General features: G+C 48.8%; 1 protein-coding gene across 2 annotated transcripts in view; it reads right to left on the bottom strand.

Moving 5' to 3' along the window:
- Window positions 1-9,774: 9,774 nt before the first annotated feature.
- slco1e1 (solute carrier organic anion transporter family, member 1E1) overlaps window positions 9,775-14,095 on the bottom strand; it is a 28,594-nt gene continuing 24,273 nt past the window's right edge. For both annotated transcript variants that reach the window (XM_055937944.1, XM_055937945.1), the window contains exons 11-17: window positions 13,828-13,992; window positions 13,101-13,296; window positions 12,648-12,810; window positions 11,204-11,388; window positions 11,027-11,091; window positions 10,819-10,936; window positions 9,775-10,690 (exon numbers count right to left, since the gene is read on the bottom strand). In XM_055937944.1, coding sequence (XP_055793919.1) covers window positions 10,126-10,690; window positions 10,819-10,936; window positions 11,027-11,091; window positions 11,204-11,388; window positions 12,648-12,810; window positions 13,101-13,296; window positions 13,828-13,992 — 1,457 coding nt within the window. In that variant the 3' untranslated portion in view covers window positions 9,775-10,125. The remainder of the gene's footprint in view (window positions 10,691-10,818; window positions 10,937-11,026; window positions 11,092-11,203; window positions 11,389-12,647; window positions 12,811-13,100; window positions 13,297-13,827; window positions 13,993-14,095) is intronic.

The following is a 14,095-nucleotide window of genomic DNA, read 5'->3' as shown; positions in this document are numbered from 1 at the left end:
GGCCTGGCTCCCCAGTGGGTGCGCCTATGCCCTCCCAGGTCCACACATGGCTGCGCCCCTGCCCAGTCATGTGAAGTCCATAGATTAGGGCCTATTGAATTCATTTCAATTGACTGATTTCCTTATATGAACTGTAACTCATTATAAAACCTTAGAAATTGTTGCATGTTGCGTTTATATTTTTGTTCAGTTGCTAGCATGGCTATCTCTGAGGTTGTTTTGCGCTCACACACACCCTGATTACCCAGAATCCTCCCCTCAGAGACTCTGCCAACACCACCACATACAGGCCCTGTAGGGTGGTCTGTAGACAAGAGACAGAGACAGACAGAGACATGGTCCTAGTCAAGTGCAGAGTTTTACCCAAAGGCCTGAGTTAGGGGAGAGGTGACTGACGCCGACCTGTGGTTTAGCTAGGCCTGTTGGATGCAAGATTCTTCCCCAGTCTTTCCAGTGATCCTCTAATACATACACACTCACCCCATTTATGGAAGCGTTTGACCCCAAACTGTTCTACCATGATGTCCTTATGTTCATCGAATTCTAAAATTCCATGAGATAATATGATTTCTCTCTCAGACAATCTTACATTACACGTGTTTTATTATAAGACAATACGTATGGCTAGACGGTACACTGTCCTTCTCTCAGCACATATCCAAGCTGCAGGCTAAGGTTAATATAAACTTGGTTTCCTCTATCGTAATCGCTCCTCTTTTACCCCAGCTGCCAAACTAACCCTGATTTAGATGGCCATCCTTCCCATGCTAGATTACGGAGACGTAACTCATAAATCGGCAGGTAGGGTGCTCTCGAGCGGCTAGATGTTCTTTACTATTCGGCCATCAGATTTGCCACCAATGCTCCTTATTGGACACATCACTGCACTCCATGATACTCTGCAAACTGGTCATCTCTGCATACTCAACGCAAGACCCACTGGTTGATGCTTATTTATAAATCCCTCTTAGGCCTCACTCCCCCCTATGAGATACCTAATACAATCCTCATCCTCCACATACAACAACCGTTCTGCCAGTCACATTCTGTTAAAGGTCCCCAAAGCACACACATCCCTGGGTTGCTCCTCTTTTCAGTTCGCTGCAGCTAGCGACTGGAACAAGCTGCAAAAAACACTCAAACTGGACAGTTTTATCTCCATCTCTTCATATAAAGACTCAATCAATCTTACTGACACTTGTGGCTGCTTTGTGTGATGTATTGTTGTTTCTACCTTCTTGCCCTGTGCTGTTTGCACCAGGTTTTGTGCTGCTACCATGTTGTGCTGCCGCCATGTTGTGTCGCTACCGTGTTATTCTCATGTTGTGTTGCTGCAAGGCTGTGTTGTTGTCTTAGTTCTCTCTTTATGTAGTGTTGTGGTGTCTCTCTTGTCGTAATGTGTGTTTTGTCCTACATTTGTATTTTTAATCCCAGCCCCCGTATACATAATGGTTCATGTGAGACGTTTTCTGATGCCTAAAGGATGAAAGTTTAGACTGTTGAGTGTGTTACTGACGATCTGGAGAATTGAGAGACAGTGAAAGGGTGGGTTAAGATGATTGGATAAGGAGAGAAAGAGGTGATGAAGGAGTCTGGGGTGTGAACGAGTGGGAGGTGGAGAGACAACGATGACAGAGCAAAGAGAGAAAATACTTGTATTGTGTAATTGAATGAGTCTATCAAAAGTTGGGATGAGCTAACAATATGGCGTTCATATTTAGTGTTTGATACAAGAACTGAGGAAAGAGACAGGCATGCAAACATGAAAAAGGACACCAAGCACATTCTGAATGTCTCATGCAACAATTAGTCTTTGGGCCAGAAAAAGATGTGTGAGTCTCTTTTTGATCAGATATTTTGACAGACACGACACATTAGCTCTGTGCTGTCACCAAGTGGTGACTAATGTTCATTACAGTAATAGTTGTAATCATCATCATAATAATAATGGAAATACAGGGAAAAAAGAGAGGAAAACAACACCAACTCCTTAAAACAACTGTTGTTGAGACAAATAACCTTTAACCTAGCACATGGTTATTGTTAAAAGTAGTGCTGCACTAGACTAGATTCCTCTTAATCAGCAGGATGACAAAGGCCCAGTAGCACATAGGCACATGCATCCAGAGGCAGCACCACACCTAAGAGTGAAAGAGAGAGACTCCATTTGGGCTGATCTGTGACCCACTAGCCAGCCTGGTCTCATAGACTAGACGTAGGCATAGTAAATGTAAATCCGGGGACCAGAACACTACGATTTCCAATTATATGTTACGTTTTGGTGTGTTTACACAAGACAGATGGTTACTTAAGGCAAAAACAAAAGTAAGGTGCTTGGTCGGGGTGGATGGGTTGGCATATAACATCTAGCAACCCAAAAGTTGCGAGTTCGAATCTCATCACGGCATTTTAGCTACCTAGCAACTTTTAAAGGAACTTTTAGCTAATTTTGCAACTACTTAGCATGTTAGCTACCACTTACCCTAACCCTACCCTTTTAGGTAACCCTTCCCCTAACCTTAACCCTTTAACCTAACTCCTAAACTTAACCCTAACCTCAAGCCTAAACCCATAGCCTAGCTTAGGGTAGCCAGCTAGCTAATGTTAGCCACCGAGCTAGAATTGATCAAGTTTTGCAAATTTGTAACATTGTATGTTTTGCAAATTCGTAACATACAGTATAATATTAATTGTAATTCGTAACATATTATACGAAATAGTTGATGGACATGCACAAATTAATACATACCATACAAAACATAGCATACCATACTAAATGGAGTGTCTCTGATATACATACAGAATAATACGAAATGCTCTGAGACCAGGTTGCGCTAACACCTCCCCTGGTAAGAGGGGAATAAAGTAACCTCAGAGTTACATACAAGGATACTTTATTGACACACAGATGAAATGGACATGGAAAGGTAGTGGTTCTGTATTGATGTCACGATGTGCGCAACTGGTTGAAGGTAAGTCAGGTGCAGGCTAGCAGAGATGGGTGATAACAGGCACACTTTATTCATGCCCAAGGAAAACAGCGATAAAAGTAAAGTACACAAACGGTACAATAAACAAAACACACGGGTCAAACACATACCCGGCGCAAACCAGCCTGATGCGAACCACACGTAACAAACAAACATTTCCACACACAGACATGGGGGGAACAGAGGGTAATATACATTTAGTCAGATGAGGGAATGTGAACCAGGTGTGCGGAAAACCAAGACAGAAAAAATGAAAAATGAAAGGTAGAGCGGCGATGGCTAGAAGACCGGTGACGTCGACCGCCGAACGCCGCCCAAACAAGGAGAGGGACCGACTTCAGCGGAAGTCGTGACAGTACCCCCCCTTGACGCGCGGCTCCAGCAGCGCGCCGACACCGGCCTCGGGGACGACCCGGAGGGCGAGGTGCAGGGCGATCCAGACGAAGATGGAACTCCCGCAGCAACAAAGGGTCCAAAACGTCCTCCACCGGGACCCAGCATCTCTCCTCCGGACCGTACCCCTCCCAGTCCACGAGGTACTGAAGACCCCTCGCCCGACGCCTCATATCCAGTATGGAGCGAACGGAGTTTTGCATAGGCATTTTCCTATGCAAAACTGTCTGCACCATCGAATGATGTCGCCATTTAAGGTGTGCTTCCTCCTGTCATTTTCCAATTGCTAAGTATTTGTTTATACGGAGGAGGAACCTCCCGCACCTCAGACTCCTGGAGCTGGCCAGCCACCACCGGCCTGAGGAGAGACACATGGAACGAGAGGTTAATACGGTAATCGGGTGGAAGCTGTAACCAGTAACTAACCTCGTTCAGTCTCCTCACGACTTTAAATGGCCCCACAAACCGCGGCCCCAGCTTCCGGCAGGGCAGGCGGAGGGGCAGGTTCCGGGTCGAGAGCCAGACCCGGTCCCCCGGTGCGAACACCGGAGCCTCACTGCGGTGACGGTCTGCGCTGGCCCTCTGGCGCAGCACGGCCCGCTGGAGGTGAACATAGGCGGCGTCCCAGGTCTCCTCCGCGTGCCTGAACCAGTCGTCCACTGCAGGAGCCTCGGTCTGACTCTGATGCCAAGGCACCAGAACCGGCTGGTACCCCAGTACACACTGGAAGGGGGAGAGGTTAGTGGAGGAGTGGCGGAGTGAGTTTTGGTCCATCTCTGCCCAGGGGATGAACGCCGCCCACTTCCCCGGCCGGTCCTGGCAAAATGACCGCAGAAACCTACCCACATCCTGGTTTACTCTCTCCACCTGCCCATTACTCTCTGGGTAAAAACCTGAGGTGAGGCTGACCGAGACCCCCAGACGTTCCATGAACGCCCTCCATACCCTGGACGTGAACTGGGGACCCTGATCAGAGACTATGTCCTCAGGCACCCGTAGTGCCGTAAGATGTGAGTGAACAGGGCCTCCGCAGTCTGTAGGGCCGTAGGGAGACCGGGCAAAGGGAGGGGCCGGCAGGACTTAGAAAACCGATCCACAACGACCAGGATCGTGGTGTTGCCCTGTGAGGGAGGAAGATCCGTCAGGAAGTCCACCGACAAGTGCGACCACGGCCGTTGTGGAACGGGTAGAGGTTGTAACTTCCCTCTGGGCAGAGGAGGGTGACGTGTGGGCCTTATAGATCAACCGGTTGCAGACAGCAGACGAAATGTACAGACGCCCAGCGTCCTCACCGCCCGGATGTACTCCAGATTGCGGTGGTCAGTCCAGATGAAATAAAGGGTGTCTCACCCCCTCAAGCCAATGTCTCCATGCCTTCAGAGCCTTGACGACAGCTAACAGCTTCCGGTCCCCCACATCATAGTTTTGCTCGGAGCTTCGGTGGCGTACCCGAGCGCTGAGAGAGCACGGCTCCTATCCCAGCCTCGGACGCGCCCACCTCCACTATGAACGCCAAAGAGGGATCCGGATGAGCCAGCACGGGAGCCGAGGTAAACAGAGCCCTCAGATAACCAAAATCCCTGTCCGCCTCAGTCGACCACTGCAGTCACACCGGTCCCCCCTTCAGCAGTGAGGTAATGGGAGCTGCTACCTGACCAAAGCCCATATTAACCTCCGGTAGTAGTTGGCAAACCCTAGGAACCGCTGCACTTCCTTTACCGTGGTATGAGTTGGCCAATTACGCACGGCTGAAATGCGGTCACTCTCCATCTCCACCCCTGACGTGGAAATGCGGTACCCTAGGAAGGAGATGGACTGTTGGAAGAACAGACATTTCTCAGCCTTGAAATACAGGTCATGCTTCAACAGTCGACCAAGCACCCTGCGTGCCAGGGACACATGCTCGGCGCGTGTAGAGGAGTATATCAGAATGTCGTTGATATACACCACTACACCCTGCCCGTGCAGGTCTCGGAAAATCTTGTCAACAAAGGCCTGGAAGACTGATAGAGCATTCATCAACCCGTACGGCATGACGAGGTACTCATAGTGCCCTGAGGTGGTACTAAATGCCGTCTTCCACTCATCCCCCTCCCGGATACGCACCAGGTTGTAAGCGCTCCTGAGATCCAATTTTGTGAAGAATCGCGCCCCGTGCATTGACTCGATCGCACTGGCGATGAGAGGCAGCGGGTAGCTGTACCTCACCGTGATCTGATTGATACTCAATACACCGATAGTCAATACACCGACGCAGACCTCCATCCTTCTTCTTCACAGAAACTCGAGGAGGCAGGTGAAGTGGAGGGCCAAATGTATCCCTGCCCCAGGGATTCGGAGACATATGTTTCCATAGCCGCCGTCTCCTCCTGTGACAGAGGATACACGTGACTCCTGGGAAGTTCTGCGTCTACCAGGAGATTTATCGCACAATCCCCCCGTCGATGGGGTGGTAATTGAGTCGCCTTCTTCTTACAGAAGGCGAGAGCCAAATCGGCACATTCTGAGGGGGTGCGCACGGTGGAGACCTGGTCTGAACTTTCCACCGTAGTCGCACCGATAGAAACCCCTACACACCTCCCTGAGCACTTTCGTGACCACCCCTTGAGATCCCTCTGTTGCCACGAAATAGTGGGGTCATGACAGGCCAACCAGGGTAGGCCCAGCACCACAGGAAACGCAGGAGAATCAATAAGGAAGAGACTGATTCTCTCCTTGTGACCCTCCTGCGTAACCATGTCTAGTGGAGCGGTGGCCTCCCTAATCAGCCCTGACCCTAATGGTCAACTATCTAGGGCATGCACAGGGAAGGGCATATCCACAGGAACAAGGGGGATCCCTAAACTATGGGCAAATGAACGGTCAATAAAATTCCCAGCTGCTCCTGAAACTACGAGCACCTTATGCTGGGAATGCGGGGAAAACTCAGGAAATGTAATAAACACATACATGTGAGCAACAGGGAGCTCTGGGTGAGCCTGGTGCCGACTCACCTGGGGTGACACGATAGTGCCCTGCCTGCTGCCTCGACTCCCTGAGGAACACCCCCCAAGCACCGACCAGCAGTGTGCCCTCTGCGGCCACAGATGGTGCAGGGAATGGCCCCTCCTCCGGTCGCCCTAAGTGCAGCACCTCCCAGCTCCATGGGCGTCGGAGCGGAGGTGCTGGGGGATGGAACTGACAGGCCCCGATCCGGACGTCTGCGGGTAGCCAGCAGGTTGTCCAGCGGGATGGACAGGTCCACCAGGTGGTCCAACGTGAGGGTGGTGTCTCGGCAGGCCAACTCCCGATGGACGTCCTCGCGCAGACTGCACCGGTAGTGATCGATCAGGGCCCTGTCGTTCCATCCCGCGCTGGCAGCCAGGGTCCGGAAGTCCAAAGCGAAATCCTGCGCGCTCCTCGTTCCCTGCCTCTGGTGGAATAGACGTTCTCCGGGTGAACTCTGCGTAATGGTCCAACGCCGCGTCTCCTTCACTACATACGACGTTGGCCCACTCCAGGGCTTTGCCTGAGAGGCAGGAGACGAGGGCGTACACGCTCTCACGTCCCGAAGGAGCCGGGTGGATGGTCACCAGGTAGAGTTCCAGCTGGAGTAGGAACCCCTGGCCTCCGGCAGCCGTCCCATCATACTCCCATCGGGAGCGCGAGCCGAATCCCACTGGGACCGGGTGGACAGTGGGGCCTGCTGTAGTGGGGCTGGTGACGTTGACCGCCGAACGCCGCCCGAACAAGGAGAGGGACCGACTTCGGCGGAAGTCGTGACAATAGTGCCGCATTTCTTCCCCATCTGACCATGAATAGGGGTGGGAGCATTCCGGATGGTCCCATTAAGGTAATCTTAGGAGATATTGATTTTTAGCATACTGTAAATGCCTGTGCATAATGTGCTTAATAAAGCATAATTATTTTCATTCTCTTCAAAGGAATTCTGTAGAAGCAGCCTTTATTTTCAGACTCTGCAGGCCTGCTGGGAGGCAACATATTATAATAAACAGGTAAGATGCATCCCACAAAAACAGGAACAACAGAAAAAAGAGAGAGATTTCATCCCAAAACAAGTTTTATTTCAAGACAGTTTAGAGAAGGGGGTCATAAGAGTTCTAACTATCACTTGCAAATTGTGAGGCATGAGCAGTTGTGAAATGTTGTGAGAGGCCCTTCTGAAAGCACATTATATGTTATTTTGTGGCACGGTCTCACACCTTACCTCATCTTGCAAAAGAAGCTCATGGTTCACTATCTGTTACTCCTGAGTCAAGGCCAGGTCCCGCCCCATGTCACCACGGAGCACATGAGCGACTGGCTGGTGTCTCAGGGCAAAAAATCCCTTAGGGAGAGGTGAGTACCACATCAGCACTCACCCTCAGTGCCAAAATAAACAACAGAAAAATAGGAAGCCAGGAAAGTTGAATTGCTCTGTTTTATTTAAAGGGCATGGAAGGAAACCCTGGAGGAGGTGAATGACCTTGCTCGGCTGGTAAGAGAATGAGAGTTAGAGACATACTACAAGTCAGTGAGCTCTTTTCTAGCCTTTCAACAACTAGTTGTTACAGCAGAATAGATCTGTTGTGAAATGACACTAATGGGACTTCCTGTTTCCTACGGCAGGTCTGGGAAGTAAACACTTGCCTAAAAATGATGGATTTAGAACATGAGGCTTTCTGCAAGCTCCACTGCTCCATGCACCCCACCTCTCCAGCTGACGTGTTCCATGTACTGCCCTGCAAACGGCTTGCTCCATTCATCTACATATCTGGAGCTATGCAGAAAAAGACTAGGGCAGTGTTCTCTGTACACATTGCACGTCGTTTAGCTTTGTTGATTTCAGCGACCCTAAGGTCCACAGCATCGCGGAGAGAGCTGTGAGGAGCATTCCGTGCGAGCTGTCCAATGAGCCCGGTATCAACCTGCTCAGCCCATCACAGGTGGTGGTGGAGGTGGTGCCCAGGCTCCTCCTGGCGCTCTGGCTTCAGCCAGAGGAAGGCCATTCAGAGCACCCTAAGCAGGATGGCCGTGTGCACAGCGGCAGCCAGAGGTGGAGAAGCTCTCCACCATGTTGAAGGCCCCTTCCTCTCAAATCCCTTTCTCCCGGGCTGCTGCTTTTGACTCTGTGCGGTCGATCCTCGGGAGAATCAGTCGGTCCTTCTCCACGCACTGCCTTTTTTAATGAGCTCTGTCTGTGCCTTTGTGGCGGACGAGGTGCAGAGCTGCTTCCAGCCCCCTGCAGCCACCCTACCAGTCCCCCTGTCCTCGTGGTGGACGTCTCCGCCACCCTACCAGTCCCCCTGTCCTCGCGGTGGACGTCTCCGCCACACTACCAGTCCCCCCTGTCCTCGCGGTGGACATCTCCGCCACACTACCAGTCCCCCCTGTCCTCGCGGTGGACGTCTCCGCCACACTACCAGCTGACATCCAAGCAGGTGAGTAGCACTGATAGAGAGCACTCTGACAGATGCCTATCGGGATTGTTGTTGTCACCCCTAACACAGAGGCAGACCCGGCTTCTTCCCAATGGAGGTTGTGGACATTCCCCCTAAAACAGAGGCATACCCAGCTTCTTCCCACCTGGAGGTTGTGGACATTGCCCCTAACACAGAGGCAGACCCGGCTTCTTCCCAATGGAGGTTGTGGACATTCCCCCTAAAACAGAGGCATACCCAGCTTCTTCCCACCTGGAGGTTGTGGACATTGCCCCTAACACAGAGGCAGAACACGTCTCTTCCTACCTGGAGGTTGTTGTAATCCCCCCTAACACAGAGGCAGACACGGCTTGTTCCCACCTAAAGGTTGTGGACATTGCCCCTAACACAGAGGCAGACCTGGCTTCTTCCTACCTGGAGGTTGTAGACATTGCCCCTAACAGAGGCAGCACCCCTAACACAGAGGCAGAGCCCATCTCTTCCCTCTTGGAGGTTGTGGACGTCACACCTGAAGAAAAGACACTCACGATGGTTGTCTTCGCCACTCTGCCAGCTGACATCCAAGCAGGTGAGTAACACTTATATAGAGCACTCTGACAGGTGCCGTTTGTCATGACATCTTGGTAGAACCTTTCAACTGGCCAGAGTTTAGAACCTACAGTTTACATTTGAATACATTCTGTCCCTCTTTTTTCACTTTCTGTTGCTGTGGTCACGCAATTTTTTTTTTGCAGGCTTTGGAGGGCAGTGTGCTGCTGCTCCTGCCACAAGGAAGAGGATGAACAATATGAATTATTCATCAGACTTTCAGAAATGGAATTGATCCATAGACCATTCAATTATTTTGCGTTATAATTGGCTTCAATTCTGCTTTTCTTCTGTTTACTACTTCATTCATTTCAGAAAATGTCTATAAACTTTCACTTTGCAAGTGTGGAGTAGGTTGTGTAAATAAGTGGGAAACTTCCCAATTGCAATTTTAATGCTTTTAATAATTTACTTATTACATTTTCATTTATTACAGTATTATTTGACCAAAAAATGGAGGGCGCTCAACCAGTTGAGGTGCAACCAAAAACTTTAATCAAAATGCATTGTTTTATTCAAGCAAGGTTAACGTTTCGGCCTAGTCTATGACAATATGCAAGTTGTGTTTGCCCAGTAAAAGGGAGACCCAGACTCACCCTGCTTCTTGAGGGTTGCAGACAGTGAAAAAGTATAATTTTAAGTAAATGGCACATTTCAATTCTTGAGTACAAATCTTTCATGAACATGAATTTAAATACAATTGACTTGAGGATCAGAGCAGGCAGGCTGACTGGCTAGCCCTGAAGGCCCTCTGCCTCTACCTCTGTGTGGTTCATCTCAGCCAAGAGGTTGTGTGGGTTGTCTTTCTCTCTGTGGGTGTGAATCACTATGACCTCTCCCTCCGCCTGCTCGTTGGCCTGATCAGAAGGCTTCTCTTCTTCCTTGCTCACAGGAGCAGGAGCGATGGCATCTGGAGTAACCTCCTCCTCTCTTCTATAGAACACCTCTTCCACCTCCTCTTTCTGGCTGCGAGTTTGACTGAGGTCACTCGTTCTCTCCCCCTGGGTGTTGGATAGTTCTTCCTCTGTGTCTTTTTGAGTTTGGGGGGAGTTATCCTGTTCCGGCTCTCCCTCTCTTTCTCCCTCTTTAGGGGTGTGCACCTCAATTTCTTTCAGTGTGTTGAGGGGTTCAGTGGTTTTGGGGGGAGTCTGAAGTTCGATCTCTAGCGATGATTGTGGGGGCTGTCCCGTGGTGGTGTCCCCCTCCCTCCTAAACTGTATCCTCAGCAGGACAATGACTGCGATGATGAAAAAGTAGGAGGAGCCACTGAGACATGTGATGAGGCCAAGGAAGATCACCCTGCAAGGACGGGGATAGGACACATCACAACACTGCTGCTCATTCATATTCAAACACACCTCAGAGTATGCACACACACATGGACGCACGCACACATTGGCGCGAGCCCACACACACAATGAACTTACCTGTACATATCAGAGTCATACATTCGACAGGCACCTCTGCCCCCGCATTTCTTGATCCCCCACCTCAAACATGTTGAGTCAATCAAAGCCCCGAAGTACACTGGTGCTGGAATACCCCCTACAAAGAGATCAGAGTTCAGTACGCTGTATATAGGACCTCTATAATATCAAGGGGTCTTTACATACAACAGAGAAAATGGAGACTTACCTAGGGCTCTCATCACCAAAGTTTGGATACCTAACGCCAGGGATTTTAGCTCGGGCTTGATGCACCTACAAACACACATCACACATCACATACACAGACTAACACAGTCTTGTGGCAGCAGGTGTCCCAGGTTCCAACCCTGGTTGGTCACACAAGTATTGGAACATGGCGACTGACCGTATGATGACCATGTATCCAGGCGTGGTCCCAAGGGAGTTGATAAAGGAGCTGAGTACCGATACAGCCATGTAGGAAGTGAAGCTGCGGCTGCACTCTCTGCTGTGAGGACACTGGCCTAATATTACTGACATACTGCCCTCTGGTGCAGAGGAGGACAACACACAGCTGCAGTTGTGGAATACCTTGTAGAACAACAACAAATACAGTAGTTATAGTTTCTCTGTTATTGTCTATAATCTCTCTATATATACAGTATATAGCTGTTTCGTTCACTATTTTGTAACCTATTTTTTATCTTTACAATTTGCTGATCATTTCGCAGTTAGATGATTATTGCAATTATGAGAGTGCAGATATCACATACTTTTCACATACTTTTCTACTATTTCACAGTGTCAACATTGTTCAGTGGCGATAAGAGCACACACTGTCAATTATTTACACCTTGTAGTTCAAACAATAGACACAACATGGCTGTGAACCAAAGGAGGCAACTGGAGGGGGGACGGCTCATAATAATATCTTGAACGGAGCGAATGGAATGGAATTCCGTTCCAGCCATTACCAGGAGCCCGTCCTCCTCAATTAAGGTGCCACCAACCTCCTGTGCTGTAGACTCACCTAACCCATGTCTAAGGGTTAGGGTTATCCTGAGGGACTTCCATTGCTCTGATCTGGTAAAGTATTTGCTCTTTGACACAACTGTCAAAGCCACAGGAGTCGACAGCCGAGTCTCAGGGCAGTAGGGCCTAGTATGTAATGATGTAATACCATGTTAACCCCATATCCTGTGTTTGTGTTGATGTCATATTGAACAACTACCAGACAGAACCTGCTCTACATGGGAATTGAATACCATCTTTTTTTCCATACATCAAAATAATACTTGATTGCCAATCAGCAATTACTTACTTAGTCCACTTCGTCCCGGGTGGGAGATAAGGACCCAACAAGGCCCCAGGTAATTGTTGAAAATATTTTTTTTCAATGCCAATGAGTTACACTGAGTGTACAAAACATTAAACATGCTCTTTCCATAACATAGACTGACCAAGTGAATCCAGGTGAAAGCTATAATCCTTTATGGATGTCATTGTTAAATCCACTTCAATCAGTGTAGATGAAGAGGAGACTGAAAAGATGTATTGTAAGCCTTGAGACAATTGAGACATGGATTGCGTACGTGTCCCATTCAGAGGGTGAATGGGCAAGACAACATATTTAAGTGCCTTTCAACGGGGTATGGTCGTAGGTGCCATGGGCACCAGTTTTTGTCAAGAACTGACACACTGCTGTGTTTTTTACGGTCAACAGTTTCCCGTGTGCATCAAGACAAAGGACATACAGCCAACTTGACCCAACTGTGGGAAGCATTGGAGTCAACATGGGCCAGCATCCCTGTGAAGGTTTTGTACACTCAGTACATGAATAGTATTTGTACCGTGCTCTTGCCGTATCCTGTAGAGCTGGAGCAGCCTGCGAGGCAGGGGGAGGTGTAGGTGATGCCGTTGTCTGAACACACAGGGTCCCACTCCCCAGCCAAGCAGGAGCAGTCTCTGTTACACTCCGACCACAGGTTGCCGTTGTACACCACAGCAGGGGTCCTGGGGGACAGAGAAAATGGCTGCCAATCATAATGATGTTTAAATAATTGTTGCTGAACTATCAATGACATAGGCACAGCGACAAGACAGCCAGGGATCCTGGCTCAGTAACAACCATACTGTATATTCCCCACAAGAGGGAGCCCCGGCACAAGCCCATGTGTGTTTTGGTCTCACTCTCCCTCATTTTCCACTGATCAAAACTTTCTTTGTTTTTATATAAATGAATGAACTCAATGATTGAATGAAGGAATCAACCCACCAACCAACCAATCAGATGTTATATTTACCCATTGTAGGACACGGTCAGCCCAGCCACCTGAACGTTGTCACACTTAGTGCCAAACTGCAGAAGGAGGAGGAGGTAGGCCATGAAGGAGGTGACGAAAGACAGCTGGGCTCCAGACACAACGCCAAGCTTATACCTCTTCATCAGTAGACCGCCCAGGAATATCCCCACGGCAACCACAGGCAGGTTCAACACACCTGGAAAAGTAATACTCACACATCTATAGTGTTACCGGAAAAATATATATACTGTATCTAAAGATGCATTAGATCACCAGTGTACTGGAGTTTCATTTCTACTCAGTTTCAACAAACCTACAGGGGACAAGAGAGAATTTTTTAAATTGATTTAATGCCATTCAACATCAATGCTGACAGGAGGGAACATTTCAGTTGGAGCATGTCCAGGTTTCTATGGCTTTGTTTAGACAGGCAGCCCAATTCAGATCTTTATTTGAGTAATTGGTATTTTGACCAATCAGATCAAATATGAAAAAGAGCTGATGTGATTGGTCAAAAGACCAATTAGTGGAAAAAATATCATAATTTGGGCTGCCTGTCTAAACGCAGCCCTTGTCTCTCTGTCTCTGACCCAAACCTCAGGTCCAATCAAACCAATAGAGTTTGACTTTACAATGAAAACGAAGCAGAAAAAAACGTGACGGAGGGGCCATAGTTGATTTATATAGACGGTAGCTGATTGAGAAACATGTAGCTACAGTATCTAACCAATGAGGAAGTTGGCTCTGGCTGCTGATTGGCCAAACTGCTGTTCCATGTACTTGGCTTTGAACGTGAGCAGGCCAATGAAGGAGTTGAACTTCAGGAGGCTGCCACACAGAAGCAGAAAGTACGCTGGTGTGCTCAGCAGCTTCTTCAGTGACGGTATGAAACCTGAAGATATACAAGAAAAACATACAACACAGTTACTTTTTCTGGTTTGGGTTATGTGAATGCTTTGAGTCTTTATTATTTACAGTTAGAGGGCCCTGTATAT

The sequence above is a fragment of the Salvelinus fontinalis genome, chromosome 11 (genome assembly GCF_029448725.1).
Source record: "Salvelinus fontinalis isolate EN_2023a chromosome 11, ASM2944872v1, whole genome shotgun sequence".
NCBI lineage: Eukaryota > Metazoa > Chordata > Actinopteri > Salmoniformes > Salmonidae > Salvelinus > Salvelinus fontinalis.
This window is presented reverse-complemented; position numbering and strand designations above follow the sequence as displayed.